Source organism: Phodopus roborovskii, unplaced genomic scaffold (genome assembly GCF_943737965.1).
Source record: "Phodopus roborovskii unplaced genomic scaffold, PHOROB, whole genome shotgun sequence".
Taxonomy (NCBI): domain Eukaryota; kingdom Metazoa; phylum Chordata; class Mammalia; order Rodentia; family Cricetidae; genus Phodopus; species Phodopus roborovskii.
The window spans coordinates 32,698-53,378 of NW_026125759.1; the positions used below are offsets into that span (position 1 = coordinate 32,698).

The 20,681-nt window shown below is 41.3% G+C and overlaps 1 protein-coding gene across 1 annotated transcript in view; it reads right to left on the minus strand.

Annotated features, from left to right (window-relative positions):
- Positions 1-18,243: 18,243 nt before the first annotated feature.
- Gpc4 (glypican 4) overlaps positions 18,244-20,681 on the minus strand; it is a 109,950-nt gene continuing 107,512 nt past the window's right edge. The window contains exon 9 of the mRNA XM_051178589.1: positions 18,244-20,669. Coding sequence (XP_051034546.1) covers positions 20,467-20,669 — 203 coding nt within the window. The 3' untranslated portion in view covers positions 18,244-20,466. The remainder of the gene's footprint in view (positions 20,670-20,681) is intronic.

Sequence of the window (20,681 nt, forward strand, 5' to 3'; positions counted from 1 at the left end):
GGCAATCCCCCTCTTAGGCAATACCCAAATGATCCACATCCATGCAACAAAGACATCTGCTTAACTAAGTTCATAGCAGCATTATTTATATTTGTGTCTTATCAACAACTTATTTGCACAAGGAAGCCATGTAGGATTCTTTTATTCACTCATACTCAATTAGAAGAAAAGGGGCACCTTAAAGTATTTTCTGGAAAATATTTTGTATTTCCAAGAAAACAATATTAGCCTTACTTTAAGTTCTAACTAACAGTTAAGAATGAAAATGCAGTGTTTCCTATTGCAGAATCAGAAAATCTATTACATATTGTTAACTTAAAACTTGTTTTCACACATCTTTAATCCCAGCACTCAGGAGGCAGAGGCAGGCAAATCTACAGAATGTGTGGGGTAACAAGCCATGAGCTTCATGGTAAAATATAGAATAATAGAAATATGTTAATTTAATTGTGAGAGTTAGTAATATGCCTCAGTCATTGGCCAAATAGTGTGTGTGTGTGTGTGTGTGTGTGTGTGTGTGTGTGTGTGATAGAGAGAGAGAGAGAGAGAGAGAGAGAATTAGAGAGGATAGAAGATAGAGTTATGAATTTAAAAAGTAATTTAAGGATAATAAACTAAAGTCCTTAATGGAGAAATAAAATAATAAACATTATAATGGGCCATGTAAAGATAGAAAACACACAGAGAGTCTGGATTATGTACATTATTGTGTTTTCTTTATTTTCTGATGCTTTATTTTTGATCTAACTACAAAGAGACGATAGATTGAGGGAGCAGCTAAGCTAAACCAACATACGTATTTTAAAGATATCTTGACTTAAAAATTTAAGACTAAGGACATGTTGCTTTGGAAAAGAAGTTCGGCCTGCTTTTGTTTCCACATAAGATAAGAACCTGTGGGTTCCTTACAGGATAATATGGTTTGAATAAACAAGTCCCCCTGAATCAATGGCCCAGGTGATCCAACAGCTTCAGGATTGCTGGCTGAGATGACCAACCACAAAAAATACTCCAGTCAGGACTTGACCATAATTCTAAATTTTTCAGGACTCCCATAAGAGTAACAGTGTCCCCAATCAGCAGGAAGTAGTCTAGAAAACTACATCCAAATTCCAAAACATTGTTTATAGATTTTTTTTTTCATTTAAAAGGGGTTGATTAAAAATTGTTAATGGTCACAGTCAATCTCTTTCTAAAGAAAAAAAGGAGATACGATATAGAAATGAATTATTTACTTTGGTATTGATTTTGATTTATTGACACAAATTTAAGGTCAATTTTGCTATAATATATATATGTATGTATATATATATATTTCTACTCTTGTTTTAGGATATTATGTTTATGCAGCTCATTTTAAAATGTAATATATAGTTAAGAAATATAAATTAATAGTCATCTAAGATAGTCAAGCTTGTAGTATTGTTAGTTAGATTTTTCTAGATATGCATAGATATGTTTCAGATGAATAGGTAACCTTCAAACACTTCAAAAATCTACAGAATGTTTTAAGACCTTAGACTTTTCTTGACAGTGAGACATCTGCTCCTGGCAGCACCAATTACTTCAAAAGGATGATGGACATCAAAGAAACTCATTATGAAGTTCACTTTCAATGTGGCAAGACTAGCCATTTGGGCAAGAAACTGCTCTTGCCTGGACTGCTTGGCTGTATGCTTTATAGACTAGACACGCAGGACTCACAGGAAAGTGACTGCTGAACTTTGCCAAAACAGGGTTCTGGATTCACAGATGAAACTGCCAGACAGTCTACAAGACACCAAAGAAAGCAACTGACAAACTTTGCCAGTACAAGGCCGAAGAGATCTTCAAATTTTTTGCTTCATTGAAAAGTCAGCCAGACACTATGGGCCTCTAACCTACAGAAGGATACCCCGACCTTACAGAAGAACTTTGGGTGACTGTCCAGGCAGCCAGATGTCTCTGCCATTTCTAGAGTTTTGGAAGTTGCTTACAATGTACTTCCAGTTTGCCTAGGTGATATTTTATCCTTCTGGGTTCTTTGATGGAGTTGAAAACAGATACTTATAATTACAGGTTTTTTTTAGTTATGATAAAAGACAAATTAGATATAAAACTTTAGACTCACGAAGATAGGATAGATGATAGAGTATTTTCTTTAATTTTGCCAAATGCAAATGGAAGAAACATTATAACTATAATTATTACTTGATACTTGTTTTGTTATATGTAATTTTACTATGTTAAAGTTTAAATCTTCCTTTTTAATTAGACTGAAAATAGGAGATGACATGGGATGTCCTTCTATATGATCTAAATATGTGTTGCTTTTATTGGTTGATGAATAAAGCTGTGTTGACAAATGGCTAGGCCAAATATATCTAGGCAGGAAATCCAAACAGAGCTACAGAGAAAAAGAAGGTGGAGTCAGGGAGACACCACATAGCCCTGGGGGGACATTATGAAGAGCACCTGTAAAGGATTCAGGTGAGAAAAACAAATACAGTCAGACAGAAAACAAAACAAAAAACAAAACAGAAACATGAGCCCAAGTATCCAGCCAGAGCAAAATGGAATTTAAGGCAATTACCTGACTAACTCAACAGCAAAATTAAAAAGGCCCATTCAATTTCATGAACATTTAAGACCCCACAAATGGTCATAAATCAAATGACCTTCAATTGTAGATCCCCTTTGGCTTCATAGCCCTGCTGGCCAACTCTAGGCTCAGGCCCACATACTGTAAAGAAGCAGAAGGCACATTTTGACAGGAACTGGAAAACCACACTGAGTTTGCTCCAATTTTCCCATGAAATAACATACTATGGTGAAATGCCTGGCTTTGGGAGCGAATTCACAGGATTGCTTAGCTCCCTGGTGCATACCTAACAGATACCCCTTGCAAATTCCTCAGACTTTGTACATGTCAATGATTCCATACTTGCTGCATTTCAGTAAGCATTTGAGACCAATAACTATGAAAAATCTTGTAGGTAATTTCTCCAGTAATGCCATTCCCAATAGATAGACTAATGTGGCCCAACATACTGGAAACTCTTGCAGTGAATTTATTTATTTAAGAAGCCACATTAAAAATAATGCCAGCAATAAAGCCTATGCCTACAAGCCTTCTTGTTTACCCTCCTTAACTGTGCAGAATTCTTAGGAACCAGTAAGTGATCTTCAAATAATCTAACCTGAAAGCAAGGAGGGATGTGAGATGATATTATGAGATAATATTCAAATGCCCACGACTTCCCTAAGTGTAGGAAGCAGTTCTTTTGAGTAGGTGTACAATGATTGTTTCCATTCCACTTATCTGAGCCTTGCCCCACCTACTGGGAACCAGCACACCAGCTATTGCAATAATATCGCTGAGAGTCCTTGCAATAACAAATTGTCACCAAAATATGAGATCAAATGTTATTTCTTTAAGTAAGAATAGTAAAATATTAAAAATAAGGTTACTTGGCCTCACAGAGGGTATTGGGGATTCTGAGGTGTACAAATTGAATACATTTTGTTCATCTCTTAAAGAGATCACTGTCTGCCTATGTTTTTGACAACACCCAAACATTACCTACAGGGTAAAAATAAGACCATGGTTTGCAAGAAAGAAAACGTATTTCAAAAAATATTTAGTAGCTCTCACTTGGAAAGAAAAATCCAAAGTTTATCTGATTGGCCTCTCTCTTCATGGAAGAATTATGGAAGAGATAAATAAATGCTCTGAGGAATGAACAAATGAATTAATTGTGCTTATAAAACACCCTCATTGTTCTAATGAGCCATACAGATATTGTACCTGACATAAGGCTGGGTCTCTGAGTAAATCTGGCACCAGTTTAGTAGCTTGCCCCCATCATGCTCAGGGCACATATGTTGATAGGACAGGTGTCTGCTGATCACAGAATCAGGACACCCATTCTTGTCCCTGACCTTCACTACTAAGTGAGGCCTGAAACTCCACACCTATCCTATTCTCCTGATGACCATTAGGGAGCCTCAAAATCAGAACCAAGGTGCAAGCAAACTCACAGCAAGGATGATATTCTGGAGCCAGAAAAGCAATGTGGGCCTCAGACAGTCGGTTTAAGAAAACAGGCAAAAGCCCAAACAGCACCTGTTTTCAATATGGGTTTCTCCATTCCCAAACACACATTTTTACTTGCGTCTCAAATTAGGCCAAGGCTCAACCAGCCCTGGGTTTCCCACTAGCCCAGCCCTCTCCAGAGTGGGATCCGCCTGCATAATCAGCTGGCTTGGGACATGGTGGTCTGGCTGGCTTCCACTCACAGTGCCCTCAACCCTGAGTGCGCACTGAGCTTATCTGCTCCCCAAATAGCTACCCAACAAGTCTGGCCACGTTGCCAGACAGGCTCTTGCCTGTTCTTAGCAAGAGAAGTATGGTTTCCCTCAGGGGAAGAGCAGAAAGTATAGACTAAATGGAACCATCTCCCTCTTGGCAAGTCACAACAAGTTTCTGGAGACCATCTTGGTGGCACATTCTCATGAGGATGTGAAACAGTCCGGTGGCTGGTGTTTTTCTCAGAGCTAATGAGAGACTTGCGCCACTTGGAAGCACTCACCAAGCATCCTTTACTTCCTCTTCACTCTTGCCTCAGATCTGCAAATTACAATTGCTTCAGCTTAGAGCTTTTTTCCCTGTCAAAATGTGCATCTTTCTGGAGGAAAAGCAGATTGTCTGAGCCTCTGGGTTGCGGGGAATGGTAGTAATAGGAGGTCGAAAGGGCCTGGGACAAACCTGGCTTCCTACACATGTTTTCCCAGAGCTAACTCTGAAGTTCATAAAACTCACACAATTCTGGATACTATAACATGCTGTATACCACTGATACTCAAAATAGATTCTCAGACCAGCAGCCTTTGTTTTAAAAAATAATGAAAGGAAATCTCATTTTTAAAAAAAAAAAATGTTACGGGGAGGAATTGAACCTAGGGCCTTTGTGCTTGCAAGGCTAGCATTCAACCACTGAACTATGCACATCCCAAATCCTGTGAAATGAAATCTTAGACATCGCTTCTCAAATCTACTGAAACAGAGCTGTGTTGTTTCAAGATTCCTATTATTTACTTGTACATTAAATGTTGGAACTTCAGCTTAACATAGTAGCACATGTCTATAAACCCAGCACTTTTGGAGTAGAGATAGGCGTTTAAGACTAGTCTGGGTGGGTTATGTGATACTCTGTGTTAAAAGAAACAAAACTGTGACTCCTCGGTGTAATGGAATCAAAGAGACCTAGTTTCAATCACTGATTCTATTGTCTATGCTCGTGGCTTAATCATAGGACATGTGCTTAGTGTGTAGAGGCCCTATATTCCATACTTTTCACTGTGAAAACAGACCATGAAGTCTTTCCCAGATCTACCACTTAGTCTGTGCTCTTGGAGAGGCCATTCAATTCAATAAGTCTCAATGCCTTCGTCTAAAAAAGAGAGACGATAGCCTTGTAGTACAGGGTTATTGTAAGAATGAAGCAATAGCATTCATTAGTGGCTGGCACATGGCGAGTGCCTAAGAGGTCATAAATAACACATTACTACTTGTGTGTTCAGTATTCCCCTGTTGATATACGATCATAATCCCTTCATTTTTCTCCACCTGAGAACTAAAATGTCAGTGGAAGCCTGACTACAAATCATACCTAAGTCCTCAATGAAAAAAATGTACCCCTGGCCCAAATATCAATTCAAATTACATTTCTCATACTTTTCACTCTATGCTAACTAGAGAAAGGATTTTTTTTTTGTTTTAAATTTGAGTTTCAGAATCAGTGGGTTGGAGATCATGAGTATTTTGGTATGATTAGTCTGATCATGCCAGCTGTGATTGTCAAGAGAAGTGTGCCATGGGTGACAAGATGACAAAGTCTAACCTTTAAGGAAGCTTGATAAGAGTTAATGATGTGACTTACCACTAAGTTAATGGGACCTCCTGTCACAGCCTCACACCAACTACCATGTGTCCATACTGGCAGGAAACCAATGGCTTTTGATAAAAGGGCAGAACTGGCATCCCCAAGTGTGCTGCTGCCTTCCAAGTACATGCCAGGCTCCAGCTATGCACGTGATCCCCAGGACTTGAAGCACTCTTTTGAATCTTCTAAGAAAATCCCTCCCTGTTATGAGTAGTTTTTCGCCAGCCTTGTCTCACTGCGGCACCAGCCCCAATTAACACACAGAGACTTTGTATTAGATACAATGCTGTTGGACAGTTATTAGTTTCTTATCGGCTAGCTCTGTCTTAATTATTAACCCATTTCTATTAATCTAAGTATTTCCACGTGATCTCGTCTTACCGGAGAGTGGGGCTGGCGTCCTGCTCTCTCCAGTCTCTACATGCTGACTCCTCCCTATTCCTTCCTTTTTCCTGCTTGTCTCTGAGTCCCTCCCATTGTCCTTTCCTATTGGCCAACAGTGCTTTATTCATTAACCAATAAGAGAAACATATTTACAGAATGACATCTCCCATCACCTCCCCTTCTTAGACAGTCACATCTCATTTCTCAGCAACACAGTCAGTGCACCTGAGGCTAAGGAAGCTTGGGGAGAACTTGGCTTCCTTGGCACCTAGATTAACACCAAAAGATTGAGATAATGGCAAAAATTCTTTGACCTGTGCTCTAGACTTAACCTTCACTGAATTCAGGCTGTTTAAGAAAATGGAATCAAGAGCTGGGGATATGGATTCAGTTGCTAGACTGTTTGACTAGTGTGCATGAATCCCTGGACACAAGGCACACATTTGCAATCCTAGCATCTGGGATATAGAGGCAAGAAGATTAGAAGTTCAAAGTCACCCTTGGCTGCATAGAAGGTTCAAGTCCAGCCTGAGCTAGAGACCCCATCTTAAAGAAGGCATTAAGAAAATTATATGTGCAATCACAGAATGCAGAAATGTTCCAGTGGTGGGGTAGGTACATGCGTGTATCAGAGTGAGATGCCTTCCCCATTGTGTTTTAGGAGTGGCTCATTTCTAAAGAGTCTGACCCCAACAGACACTGGTAGAAAAGCAAAGATCTCTCTGTAGAAGGAAAGCAAAGGCCAAAGATAACTACTAGAATATTGCATGCATAATCATAAAGTAGATGGTTAGGTCAAGTTTTTGGTCACTGTTAAAAATGAAGGACTCTGCATTCAGCATGTTGGACAAAGCCAAAACCAATTTCAAAGCTACATCTGAATTTTAAGCAGACAGGGCAAAAGAAGGGAGGTCAACAAGAAGGAGGAGAATGCTGCAAAGGAAAGTAGCTGATTCAGGACAGCTGGTGGAGAAAGGAAATGAGCATCAGATGGGAAGCAGGTGAGATGATGTAATGATCAATGCCATTCTGACACGATAGCATTGTTGGTGGAATCAATCTCATAATGAAAACTAGTATCATCTCCTTTGAAAGATTAAAACAGAATATTTTCATGGTATATGAGTTACTTTGGTCTTTGCTGTGACCAGATCAACTTAAGGGGGAAGAGTCTATTACAGCTAATAGTATAAAGAAGTCCAGTCCATCGTGGCAAGAGAGGCATGGTAGCAGGAGTGTGAAGGAGCTGGTCATGTTGCATCTTAAGTCAAAAAGCAAAGAAGGACAAATGGTGCTCAGCTTGCTTTCTCCTGGAGTCTATGGCTCCAGCCCATGACACAGAGCCACCCACACTTAGGGTGAGTCTAACCACCCCAATTAACCAAAGCCAGAAATTTCCTTCCCAGGCATACTCAGAGGTTTTATACTAGGTGATTCTAGAGCCTTTCATGTTGACAATCAATATAAAGTATCACACACAGCAGCAAGTACGAAAATTATTGACTATAATCCAGGACTCTGGCTAACATAATCTCCTTCCTTAACACTAGTGATCTATATGGGTAGATAAAGACAAAAACACTGGAGCACAAGGAGTCCACTGACATTATCATCCCCTGTCCTTACACCCTTTACAGGGTAACACATAAGCCCTATTCACTACAGTAAAGACTAGCCAAGGCTACAGAGCCTCTTGCCAGTATTGGACAAGTTTGGAGCTATTGTTATTTTCCATTCACATGTATTCATGTGAACATACCAATATACCATCCATATCCTGCTGTATAGTGTGACTCCACTGTCATAGGGACAGCCACAGCTTAACTAGGTTTCTCTTACTGGAAAGAGAGCAATATGGAGTCTCCTACAATGATTTCATTTAAAAAAAAAAAGTGTAAAACACTTGAATACATGCATCTACAAAGACACACTTCCCACTTGTCTTGCCTTTTCTGCCTCCCAGGGTATGGCAGGAGAGCAGACAGTGCTTTGGTTCAATTTAGCAGTGTGAAAGATTGACAAGAAATGTAGTGGTCTAAGGCATTTTACCAGATTCTGTTCTTGCCAGCGTTTCTCTGCAGACCCTCCAAGTGACTACCCAATAGGGTTGTAGGACTCCAAATCCCTTTGATTGGACCAGTGATTGACTAAGTGTGGAGCTTAGGAGTTTGATAAATACACAACTGATTGGGCTCTATCCCTGCCCTACAGAGTCAGAAAATCCGGAGATGGGTCTCAGCAACCAGCAGTTCATCGAGCTCTCTCAGGGATTTCTGATGCTTGTTCAAGTTGAGGAAGTGCTGCCCTAGACTTTGGATGCTGCCATGATTGCTAACTATTAGTAGGGCTCTCTAAGGCCCTAGTTGGATTATTTTGGGCTGGAAGGGTTCCATTTCCCTTTGTAATTACACTTCTGCTGGTGTGATCATTTAATCTCTCTTAATAGTAGTAAAAATGATGACAGCAAGGCTGTCCCCAGTGTCTAGCACAATACTTGGCACATAATTCCCCATCTGTTTGTTCAATGGGCAAAGAAGGGTCCTCATGGGCCACATAAATTTCTAGTTTCCTTTCTGAGTTAGCTTCAGCAATCAACTTGACATAGCCCAGAATTAGCCGAGGGACTCTCAAATGAAGGGTTGCCTCTGTCAGATTAACCCATGGCCATGTCTGTGGGAGCATTTCCGTGACTGTTGCTTGATGTAGGCAGGTCTAGCTTGCTTTTGGCAGTGTTACCTCTAGGTTGTGTAAGAAAACTGGCTGAGCATGAGCCAAGGGGAGCAAGCCAGTAAGCAGAGTTCCTCCATGGTCTCTGAATCAGTTCCTGCCTCAAAGTCCCTGCCTTGAATTCTTGGCTAACTTCCCTCAAAGTGACCTGGAACCAGAGATAAAACAAATTCTTTCCTTTCCAAGTTACTTTTGATCATGGTGTTTATCTCCACAACAAAAAGTAAAGTAGAAAACCAGTGCCACATTTTCCCCATAATACATCCAGAACACTCCTAGGGCACTTTATTAGTTGAGCTGTTCATGTTGACCTTGGTGTCCCAGTGCTCATCTGTAATCCCAGCACTCAGGAATCTGAAGCAGGAGGACTGCTCTTACCTTGTGCCAGCCTGGCTAACGTGGGGAATGTTAGGGAAGCAAGAGCTACACAGACAGATCCTGTCTAACTTCCCATCAAAAACTGTTCAAGTTGTACAATACATTTGGCCTAAAAATTGAGTACAGCTGATAAATTGACTTACAGATTTCCCTAACTTGAACTCAGTGATGAAGATTGCTTCAAATTATTCCAGATGTGAGACCCATCCGACAATTGTTATGCAAAGAAGCCACAGGTCAACATGTCCTGAACGATGTTTTCTTTTATTGATTTTCCCCAAAGGCTTGATTGTGAAAACACTGAAGACTCAAGAGCCAGTCTAAGAGGAAATATAAAAAAAAACATCTCAAGAGTCCTTGTCCTTCATTGACACCAGCCTGACTCTTCTCAGTCTCTGTTCTGCTAAAACCACTTTGGATTCTTTGGGAGACAATAGATAGGAATCAGTCACTTGGGAGACACTTCTACAGGGCTTCTCTCTTAGCTATGTCAACTCTGGAACCGGAGGAACTGGTGTCCCTTTGCTGTGTGTCCAGGAGAGAACTATAATCTACAAAGAGCATGGATGGCACTTTCCCAGAAACTCAGCCTTGCAGGAATTTGGTGGGAAGGGTGGGGCTAAGGGTAGGCGGCCGAAAGCCACCTGAGTGTACTACCTATGGAAGCAGCCCTAGTATTTGCAATTAATTTCCTTTGGTTGTATGGACACAACCTTAGTATAGACTTAAACTAAACTTTCCTCTCCCCTTGTCTTCTCTTCCTTCCCTTAAAAAGTCATCTAATGAAGGCTAATCTGGGCTCACTGTGTAGCTAAGAATGTCTTTGAACTTCTGATCCTCTTGCCTCCTCCTGTGTACTAGGATTACAGGCATCCACCACCTCTCCTAGTTTAGGCTGTACTCGGGATTGAGCCAAGGGTTTCTTGCCAGAATAAGGCAGGTTCCTCACCCTTGTCTAGACTGCTGATTTCCTAGCAAAACCCAGCAGTAAAGGTTTGGTGTGAAGTCAGCCTTCCTGCGGTCATTGGATACTGGCAGAAGACACAGGCTTTGCAGGCAGGCTAGGTCCATGCTAACTGTTCATGGTGCATATATCACAAGAAGATGGATGAAGAGGACTGATGGTGTCTCAGAATCCCTACAGCAGAGGTTTCTGCTTTCCACATTCCAACCTGTGCTCACTGCAGAAGGTAAAACTCAGTGGCCAGATCTCAAAATTGGAGTCAGCCCTCATCCAAGAACCTGGTAAGCAAGGCACACTGCATGACAGTCACTGCTCTGGAAAAAGCTTTGTGACAAAGTAGCTCTTTGTAACCTAGGCCATGAAGGCTACCTTTTCCTTAGAATGCCATTCTCCTTTCCAGATTCAAAAACACCTATTCCCAGTCTATCCTCACAACCAGTTTTTGCAGTGAAAAGACCCCATTAAATGACCCCACTTAAGAGAAAAGCCCAGAAGAAGCAAAGCACCTGTTTTGTTGCTTGCCCATTCTAGTCTTGGATACCAAACACAGCTTGGAGGGGAGAGAAGGCTCAGCCTCGCCCACCCAATCTGAATAGCTCCTCTGTGGGCTGATTTATTCTGTGCTCAATCATTCCACTAAATTGTTCTAAAGTCTGGTGAGGTGCCCCAGCTCCCATGCAATCTTACAATGCAGCCTTCAGGGATCTTTTCCTGTGTTGTTCTCCAGAGTCATGCCAGAACAGCATAGGGTGGCCTATGGTGTCTGGGGTCTATGGAATGCTTCTGGAAGCAGAGCCCTAAGGGAAGCTGGAAGCCACACTTGGAGATTTGGAGAAGGTGTGTATATACACCTAAAGGGATCTAAAGGCGCGACGGCGATGGAGATTGGGAGGACCATGTCTTTATATTACCAATACATGTTCACGTACTTCTATGGAACTTTTCATTACAAAGCACTTTTTTGTTTTGTTTTGTTTTCCTAGGTGTTTAGGAGACAGGTCCTCATTCAGCCTAGCCTGAACTCTAAGTTCCTATCTTGGTGAGGCTGGTTTTGAATGCCCTCTCCAATGCTTGGATTATATGTGTGCACCACTACTCTTGGGTACATTTGTTATTGATTGCTTGGTTTGTTTTTGTTTTAACTCTCTCACTCTCTTACTCTCACTCATTCTCTCCCTCTCCTCCCTCCCCCCCCCCGCCCCACACACACTTGCACTGTGTTCTTATTTGCTCCCCCAGGAAACTCCACCTTTCTTCCACTCCAGATATTCCCTTCCTCTTTCCTGTTACCTGCCACCCTCTTCTCTTCCTTCCTTCCATCTTATTCCTCCTTATCATAGTTTCTTTTCATGGAAGGATCACTTCTAACGTGTTGTTCTTAAAATAGACATCTAGGCTAGGAATGTGGCTTGGTTAGCATGCACAAAGCCTTGGGTTCAATCTTTAGCACCAAATTAACTGGGGATGGTGGCACATGCCTATAATCCTAGTACTCTGGAGATGGAGGCACGAGGATCAGCTGTTCAATGTGAACATCAGCTACAAAGCAAGTTTGAGGCCAGCCTGGGTTATATGAGACGCTGCTCCAAAAAGTAAGGAAACAAAAGTGGAAGTCAAAGAATTCCCTTTGTGTTTAATTAAATCAAGAGTGTCTAGGGGAGTGTAGAAAATAAGGCTATACTCTAAAGAGAGCTGAAAGCACTGTGCCCAACACATTGATGAACCATGAAACAATTGCAAATGATCCAAGTCATATACTCCTACCTATTGTCAGGACATGCCCTGCTCAAAAACTTAACGTAGGAACCTATCCACTTGAATTCTAAATCCTTGCCTGGCTTTTAAAGAGCATCCCTCTGACCATTCTTCAGCAGTCCTGTACTAGGGACCCCATCCCATCTGATGCTTGCTTATTGTGGTGCTGGTGACTAACCTGTACATGGTGGGCAAAAGCTTTCCTACTGAGCCACATATCTATCACAAACTCTGCCTTTTTCTTATTATTTGTGTGTATTATTGAGTGTTTGATCTGCATGGATACCTGGGTACAATGTATATGCCTGGTGCCTACAGAGCCAGAAGAGGGTTTTGGATGTCCTGGAACTGGAGTTACAGATGCTTGTAACCTGACATGTGTGCACTAAGATTTGAACCCAGGTCCTTTGGAAGAATAGCCGGTGTCCTTACCCTTTGAGCCATCTCTCCATCCATTCTGTTTTGTTTTCTAAAAGCATTAGTCTTTTCTGACTTCTTACTACTAGCACGACTGCCTGCCCACCCTTTCTGATACGCAGACAACATTCAACATTCAGCCTCACCTCCCCGCCCTTTTTTCTCACAACTGCACAGCAGCCAATACTGGCTTGCCCAGTCTAGGCAATTGGTAGCACTCACACAACGGGAAGAACCCATCAGGAGTCCTCCCCCCAGGAGCTCTGAAGCTAATTCCCTCTTCTGCTTGTTTATTGAAATTCTACCCTCCCATCGAGGCCAGTTTTATCCCCTCCTCCTCCATTGGGGTACACAGCTGTCCAGGGCCCTGCAGGCCATCTGAGAGCTTATGTACTCACTGGCATGTTTCCTGACCAGCTTTGTCTCTCTGGTGAGACTATGGGCTTCCTTCAGGCACGGACTTCACTTCACATTTTCCCTCTTGCCCTCCCACATAGAGACCAGGAAAGGATATGCCATAAATTATAGCCTTGCCTCAAGTTCTGTGTGGTTTTGAAGGCCCACACACCCAGAGCCAGATTGCTGGCCTTTCTGTGGACATTTCATCTTTCTGGTTTGTTTCTCAGTACAAGAATTTTTATGTTCTTTCATGAACATAAGTTTAACCCCCCCCAAAAGAAACTAGGACATACTATATAATGTGAGCCATATAAGGGTCTATTTACATATAGACTCATAACCTATGGAACAGGATAAAGCAAAATCCTGAATATGGAATACTTCTCTGACAACCACCTCAAATGACATGTCCTTCTGTCATTCTACTGGGAATTTTTTTTTGGAATACAAGGATTGTTTCCCATTGGCTGGTCACCACCAGCCAGCAGTGTTTTGAGCTCACTGAATATGGTGGAATTAGTTTTTGTTTACAATGAATCATTCCAAGGGGCAGTTGGTCTTCAGCTCTTTGAGTTCCCAAAGGCTCCCAGTTCTGCAGATCTAAGCTACATTGATAATTCCTGCATTTCTTGCTCTTTACTTGGAGGTGTGGCCCAACATCCCTGATGCCTCTGTGTCTCTATCCTGTAGGTGAGGGGGGAGTCCAAAGCACCCCTAGATCAAGACCTCCTCCATACTGCTCATTGCCAAATAGACACGCTGGGCCACATGTTCATAGCAAAAGCTTTAGGTTCCTTCCTTAGGTTGAAGGTGGCAAGTCAAAAATTTCAACGGGGGTATAGTGATGCACATCTGTAACCCCAGGACACAGGAAGATCTGGAGTTCAAGGCCAGCCTCTGCCACATCAAAGTTTACCTTGGCTGCACAGCAACTTCAAGGTCAGTCTGAACTGGAGATCATGTCTTACAGGAAAAAAAAAATCCTAAAGCATGGATTGTATCTTTGGATTGTTAGTTTTTCTTTAGTGTGCTCTAAACCCAGAAGCAGAAACCTCTTTTAAACAAAACTCTATTTAGGGACTGGCTCAGTGGGCTAAATACCTGGTGTGCAAGCATGACTTGAGTCTAAGTTCAAATCCTCAACACCTATGTGTAAAACTGGGCACAGAATTCCATTCCTGTAAGTCCAGCACAGGGGTTGAGGCACAGGGTGATCCTTCAGTTTGAAACCTTGAGCTCCAACTTCAGTGACAGACCTTATCCCAAAATATAAGGTGGAAAGCAATAGAGGAAGATATCCAGTGTCAATTTCTGGCTTTCTCATGTGCGCATGTGTGTGTGGGCACACACACACACACACACACACATACACACACGCACGCACGCACGCACGCACGCACGCACGCACACACACCATCCAGAACAGTGTCTGCTGGTCTTTATTCCTTGAGCCCAATTTCTGATTCAGATGTAATTTTTAAGCTGGAATATTAAGAAGCCCCGATTATGCCCATTGGGCTCGTATCTGCTGAGAGCTCCAGCTTAGGTGATAAAGGAGTTATGAATTTTCCCTACAGAAATCATGTATTGTTTTCTCATCAGATTGTGCTAGTGTTCAGCTAGTTGGCATTCCCAGTATGGCAGGTGCCAGGATCTTTTCACTCAGGGTCATTGGAGGCTGTCCTGGAAAGGGTGCGTAACATCATTTAATATTGGCTCATTAAGAACAGGCCCATTGATGTTACATAGGTACCATGCAAGACGGCTGGAGCTCTTTCAGCTTTGAAGTCCATGGCGCAAAGAATCATCGCATGAAATTATAAATTATCTAGGTTTCCTTGGACTTCCTTTACAAAAACGTAGCCAAGTCACCCAATACCTTCCACAGCCATTCACTTGACACTTCCTCAGGGGTAGGATAGCTCTATAGGTAGCCAGCTTGACAAGCTTCATTCCTTCCTAATAATTCAGAGATCATGGAGTAAGAGAAGACAGATGACAGGATAAGCAGCATTTGAAATGAGCAAGCTCTGATGAGAGACCTGGCTGTGTTACCAATGTGCTTCTTGCTCTTATTTGTGTGTCAATATTGGACAAAGTAACTCCTTCCAGACCTTTTACTCCTCTGGGTGATGGTGTGGACTTTATCTTCAGGACTGTGTGTGGTAATCAATGTGGCCTGGTCCTGGTGCCAAATACCTTGTTCTTCCCACCAGAGGTTTGCATGCTCGCTAACCAGGGATTCGCACTATTTTAGAAGGATTAGGAGATGTGGTCTTGTTGGTGGAAGTGTCACTGGACAGGAGATTGTGGACTTTGAGGTTTCAAAAGCCTAAACAAGGCCCACCTTCTGTTGCCTTTGCATCAGGATGTAGAACTCTCAGCTCCTTCTCCAGCACCATGTCTGCTTGCATGCCACCATACTCCCGCCATGATGATAATGGACTAAATCTCTGAACTGTAAGCCAGCCCAATTAAATGTTTTACTTAGTAAGAGTTGCCGTGGTCATGGTGTCTCCTTACAGATACAGAGCACTTAGATACCACCTTACTTCTGTTATGACATTACAGGTAACTTAATAGCAAATAGTTAGTTTTTCTCACCACTGTATAATGTGCCTAAATGACTGTTCTTTCTTGCTTCCAAAGTTGGTGGCAAATGATTTAGAATGAAACAGCTGTTAAAAAAAAAAAAAAAAAAAAACTATTCATTCTATTTGAAAGGAGGGTTTAGAAAAAAGGTGTGAAAAGTCTTTTGAAGACACATTTCATTAAAAGTGGGTTGAGATCATAAAAATCACCCACTGACTGCAATTGCGGCCAATCACATACCAAAATGCACTGTATGGTCACTCCACATGAATAGCAGCTAATAGTCCAGTTTTGGATATCTGTGGTGAGGGGAAAAAAAATCAAATGCCAAGCAGTGGTAAATCTAAGAAATACTATTTGGGCACTGGAATGCATTTTATATGTAATTCTTTCTTGGCAGGAGACTTCCCTTTCTAATTATGTTTCCTTTAGGCTATTATTAAAATCAGTCTGCATTTCCCAAGCATATACGCCAGAGGAAGGCAGTCCACAAGCAACAGAGTAAGTCACTTATTTACTACCTGGGATGAAGTGCTGGAAAATATATTATCAATCAGTCATAGAGCATATGTATGGGGCTCTGTGCTCAAGCAACAAGGTAAATAAGGTCTACCTGGGAGTAAGTGCTTGAAGTATACTATCAATCACAGAGTATGTGTATAGGGCTGTGTGATGACAAATATGAGCACAAAAGTGCTCTTCTAGCAACAACATACAAGAAACAAGAATTAAGGATATGAAAGGGCAAAGTTCTTGCAAAAGGCTTTTCCAGACATCTCAGTACAAGATCATCTCATTCTGTTCAAGTCACAATGTATATACTCGCTTTGGAGTCATCATTACCAGCTTTTATCTGCTAGGATTGGTATGTTAAGACCTTGTTATTTCCATTGTTCTTATGCATTTTTCTTCTTCAAATTTCCTATTGATTCTTTAGGAATGGCCAAAAGATAGGGCGGGGTATGTAGTTCAGCTGCAGAACGCTTTCTTAAGACATGCAAAGAGCTAGAAGGAATAAGAGGTGGATGAGAAAGACACCAGTAATCAAGAACGGTGATATGCACCTGTGGTCTCAGAACGTGTGAGGCTGAGGCAGGAGGATCACTTGACCCCAAAGTCTCTTCAAACACTGTTCTAAAAATGTTTAATTTTACACAGAGCTGATTTTGTGTATAATAATCTTAATTCCTCAGCCATGAATAGGTTAACTTCATGCAACAAGCAGAAGCCACTTACATATTTTCTTAATACTCTTGCCCCATCCTGTGTGGTGGCTGCATTCCAGATCAAAAAAGCTCCTTTGATTTGTTACCTTGCAGTTTACTAGTAGTGCTGTCCTAAGCCAGTTTTCCCAATAGCTTTGGTCAGTGTTGTCTTCAATGGCAATAGCAGACAGAATCTTAACACAAATGGGGTACACTTGAGTCATAGTGCCATAATGTTAGGCGGCTCATCTTTCTATTCAAAACTGGCTTTTTGAAACCCTACTGAGAAGATTTGGGGCCACATGCATCAAAAATCAAGGTGTGGCACCAGTGAGAAGTCACGGCCCTAGTGACAAGTCTACTAGCTTTAAGACCTTCCACTATTAATGTATTTCAGCTAACAAAATTAGGAGAATAGAATGTGACATTCCGATGTCCTTGTCCCTATATGTGCTCTACCATACCCGGCTTATGGACTGCTGGAGAGCCCTAGTGCTGTCTCACACATGCTAGGTAAGCATTCTATCAACTGGGTGACATCCTCAGGCCCCTTCAACTACTTTTCAAAGTCTAAAAGAGGATTTTGGAAGAATTAAGTTAAAAATATAGAAACTCAATTTGAGGTTATTGATACAGTGCAGTTTTTTCCCCCAGTAAGTTTTGAGTCATATTTTCTGAGTGATTTTCTGTTGTGTCCAGGAGGACAAGATGTACTTTTGTATTTGTCAAACAATGATCGTTCTCTCTCTCTCTCTCTCTCTCTCTCTCTCTCTCTCTCTCTCTCTCTCTCTCTCTCTGTCTCTCTCTCCTTCTCTCTCACATAGCCATTCCTCTAGTAGTCATTAACTTATTAAACCCTTTCATTATGTAAATAAAAATTATTTTAACACAAAATGGGAAGTAGAACTGTGCAGCACCGTCTAAACTTACTTTGTTATTGGTTCTATTATCACAAGTGACAATTTTTATTTCATGTAAACTTTTAGGTTTCTAAATGCCTTATTTAAGTTTAAATGTGCAAAACGTTTATTTGCAGTTCTTTCCCTTTTATCCAAATAATAGGTGCTCACTCTTTTAAAAATAATAAACAGTCTAAGTTATGAGCCTTGTCTCTTTTGCCTTGCAATCCCCTTTCTGACAGCCTCTTCTGTACTTTGAAAGAAATGACTATATAAGTAACATGGGAAACTACACTCCTGCACATGCTGCTAACTTTGGAGAAGTCAGGTCTGCTCCTATGGCTTTTCTTCTGCCTTATACTGCAAACTCTAAAGGTTTGCAAATACTCAACTTGCCTTTATTCTCTTTTGGGGAGGGGAGGGGTAGGGGGAGGGTTAGCCTGCCAGCTGGTGAGAAGCCAAAAGTTGTACAGTCAGACCTGAATGGAAAAATCTATGATTTGTTTATTTCATAGTTCAAGTTCAAAAGCAAGAAACAATTTAAATAATAAAAGGGTAACAGAGGAAAAATGTAAAGAAAGAAAACAAATCAGTAAGCGTCCAGAAAAACCTTTAAGAATATTTAATTTGGAAAATGTTATTGGTTTGGAGGACTTGACTGAAAGAAAACAGCTGGGCAGAGTTCAAGGTTTTAAATTAAAAACAATCTAACAAGGTCTACAGGGATAACTTTTTGAGCCATATTTTGGAGACCAGATTCATTTCTACCAAGTAAAAGGAATAGCAGTCTAAGCTAAAAAGGAAATTCCTCACAACTGAGGTACTTACTATCAGCACATTTTCCAAGTTCTCACAAGGCAGCCCAGCTATTTACAATCTAATTTTCCTTGTATATAAATGAAGCTATGTTTCCTGTGATTTTCTTAAAAAAAAAAACCAAAACACTTATACACACCAGCCAGAATATGCCTATTTTATTAACATCGTGCTTTTATAAATAACTGGCTACTTCTAATAAAATTAAGCCTCTGTTTACAACAGACCCCAATATTTCATTTTGACCATTCTACAGAGTTTGGTGTAAGAAGCTGAATGAAATGTAGACCCTGAGCTATCAAGTAATTATGTTTCAATATAAAAATAGAGCTTTCCTCTTACAACTTAAGGTTGAATAATAACATGAAAGAACCTGTCTATGGGCTTCTGATTCTGTAGAATTCTGGGATCTTAATGACTTTTAGAACAGGAAGAGACTTTCACGGTGGTAGTCCTTTCTAAAGACTTTTGAGAACTCATTTTGAAATGATCTACTACATTCTCCAGGTTTTCTGACTGGTCATTTGGATACAAAAAAAGGGGCTCCAAGGGGGCAAGGCAGTGGCCAGTCTTTGCCTGGGACAAGTTAGGGCTGTTGCCAGATCACCCGTGTGGCTAAGCGTCACCAAGTTGATGTGGTCTCCTACCTCTACTTCCCCCATTCCTCCCACAAAAGATAGCCTATAAAAATCTAGACACCTAGCTCTCCTGTCAGTGGGCTCCTTGGGCAGGATGGAGAGCAAATGGCTGTAAACCAGTCTGGGTCCTTCATTTATTTAACTGATGAAAAGTGAGCGGCAAGAAAAAAAAAACAAATTAGAGATAAGCTTACACTCTCTTTTAAAAACTGGAATCTGAAAATATAATGCAAATATATACACACAGACGAAAACTCTGCTTAAGTGAGTGTTAATAACTACTCCCTGAGCCCAGGCTCTATCCCAGTTCTGGCTAGCTTCCAGGCAGCTCCCAGAGTGGTCAGTGGGTCAGAAATCCGGATCACTCCGACACAGGGGGACAAATGAGATTGTTGGTCACCTGCTACTGCCATCGGATAAAACACTGAAAGAGTGTCAGCATGGATACAGAAACTGGTACACTGTGATTTCCTAACTTGCCTGGTTTTTGATACACACCCCCAAGTCCAAGTGTGTCCATGAGATGAGGGGCATCCTGAGTGCCTTTCATCTTTCAAGGGTGACTACATCAAGAATCTTTATTTTCCTAGATAGGGTACACATTTAAGTTCAAGAAATTGAGCTATGAGTGATTCCATCCACTTAATCCAAATGGGTGGTCTGCAGTCTCTTCCAGTGCCCAACTCTGAGTGAAGTCTAATGCTCTTCTTGGGCTGGTGTTTCAATACAATCTGAAAACTGCTTTTGCCTTCACACGCTGCCCTAATGGAATACAAACAAACGCAAGAAAGGAAAAAAAAAACCCAGTCGCCTCCACTTCTCTCCAGATAAGGCAGCTCAAATAACAGGGATAACTGGAAATCTTACAGCTTGTTGGGCTTTTTCTTTTAATAAGATAACATGATAAATAAACCTGCTTCTGTACAGCTATTTAATATTTCAGAAATACGTACATGTTACATGCCAAGAAAGGACCCTGGTTTTCTTGTGAGGAAACAAGGTGAGATCATACTCCAAAAAGAAAAAAAAAAACCACAAATAAAATGAGAGAAAACAAGAGTGATAAGATCACAACGCACAACTACCTACAGTTCTGTACCTACGCTGTTAGCCACATTTAACACGATTCTGAAGGAGCAAATGTAGGGATCCCCGCTGTCCCCTCAAACTGAATGAGAAAAACAAAGTCAACATTGCTTAAACCAGTGGCCACATTGTAAAAACTGTACATTGTTGTCCATTCATTTCAAAAAGCAAAGTCACTACGATGGTAAAAAAAAAAAAAAAAACAAACAAAAAACAAAAAACAAGTGAGAACTGGTGCCTTTTAAGTTTCTGATGATGAACACTTTACTCAGAGTTTGACAATTATCTCCACTCTCTCTGCACCACGAAGAAGAGGAGGCAGAGCACAGTGAGGAGGTAGGGCTCTGCCTCTGCGTGGGTACCAGCACTGTCGGCCTTGTCGTTGGCACTCTTCCCAGAATGCTCAGTGGCATTGTACTCGAACTCAGAAGGGCACTGCTGATATTCGCATCCACTGCCACTGCCTTCTCCACTACTTTCATCACCTGCATTGAAAA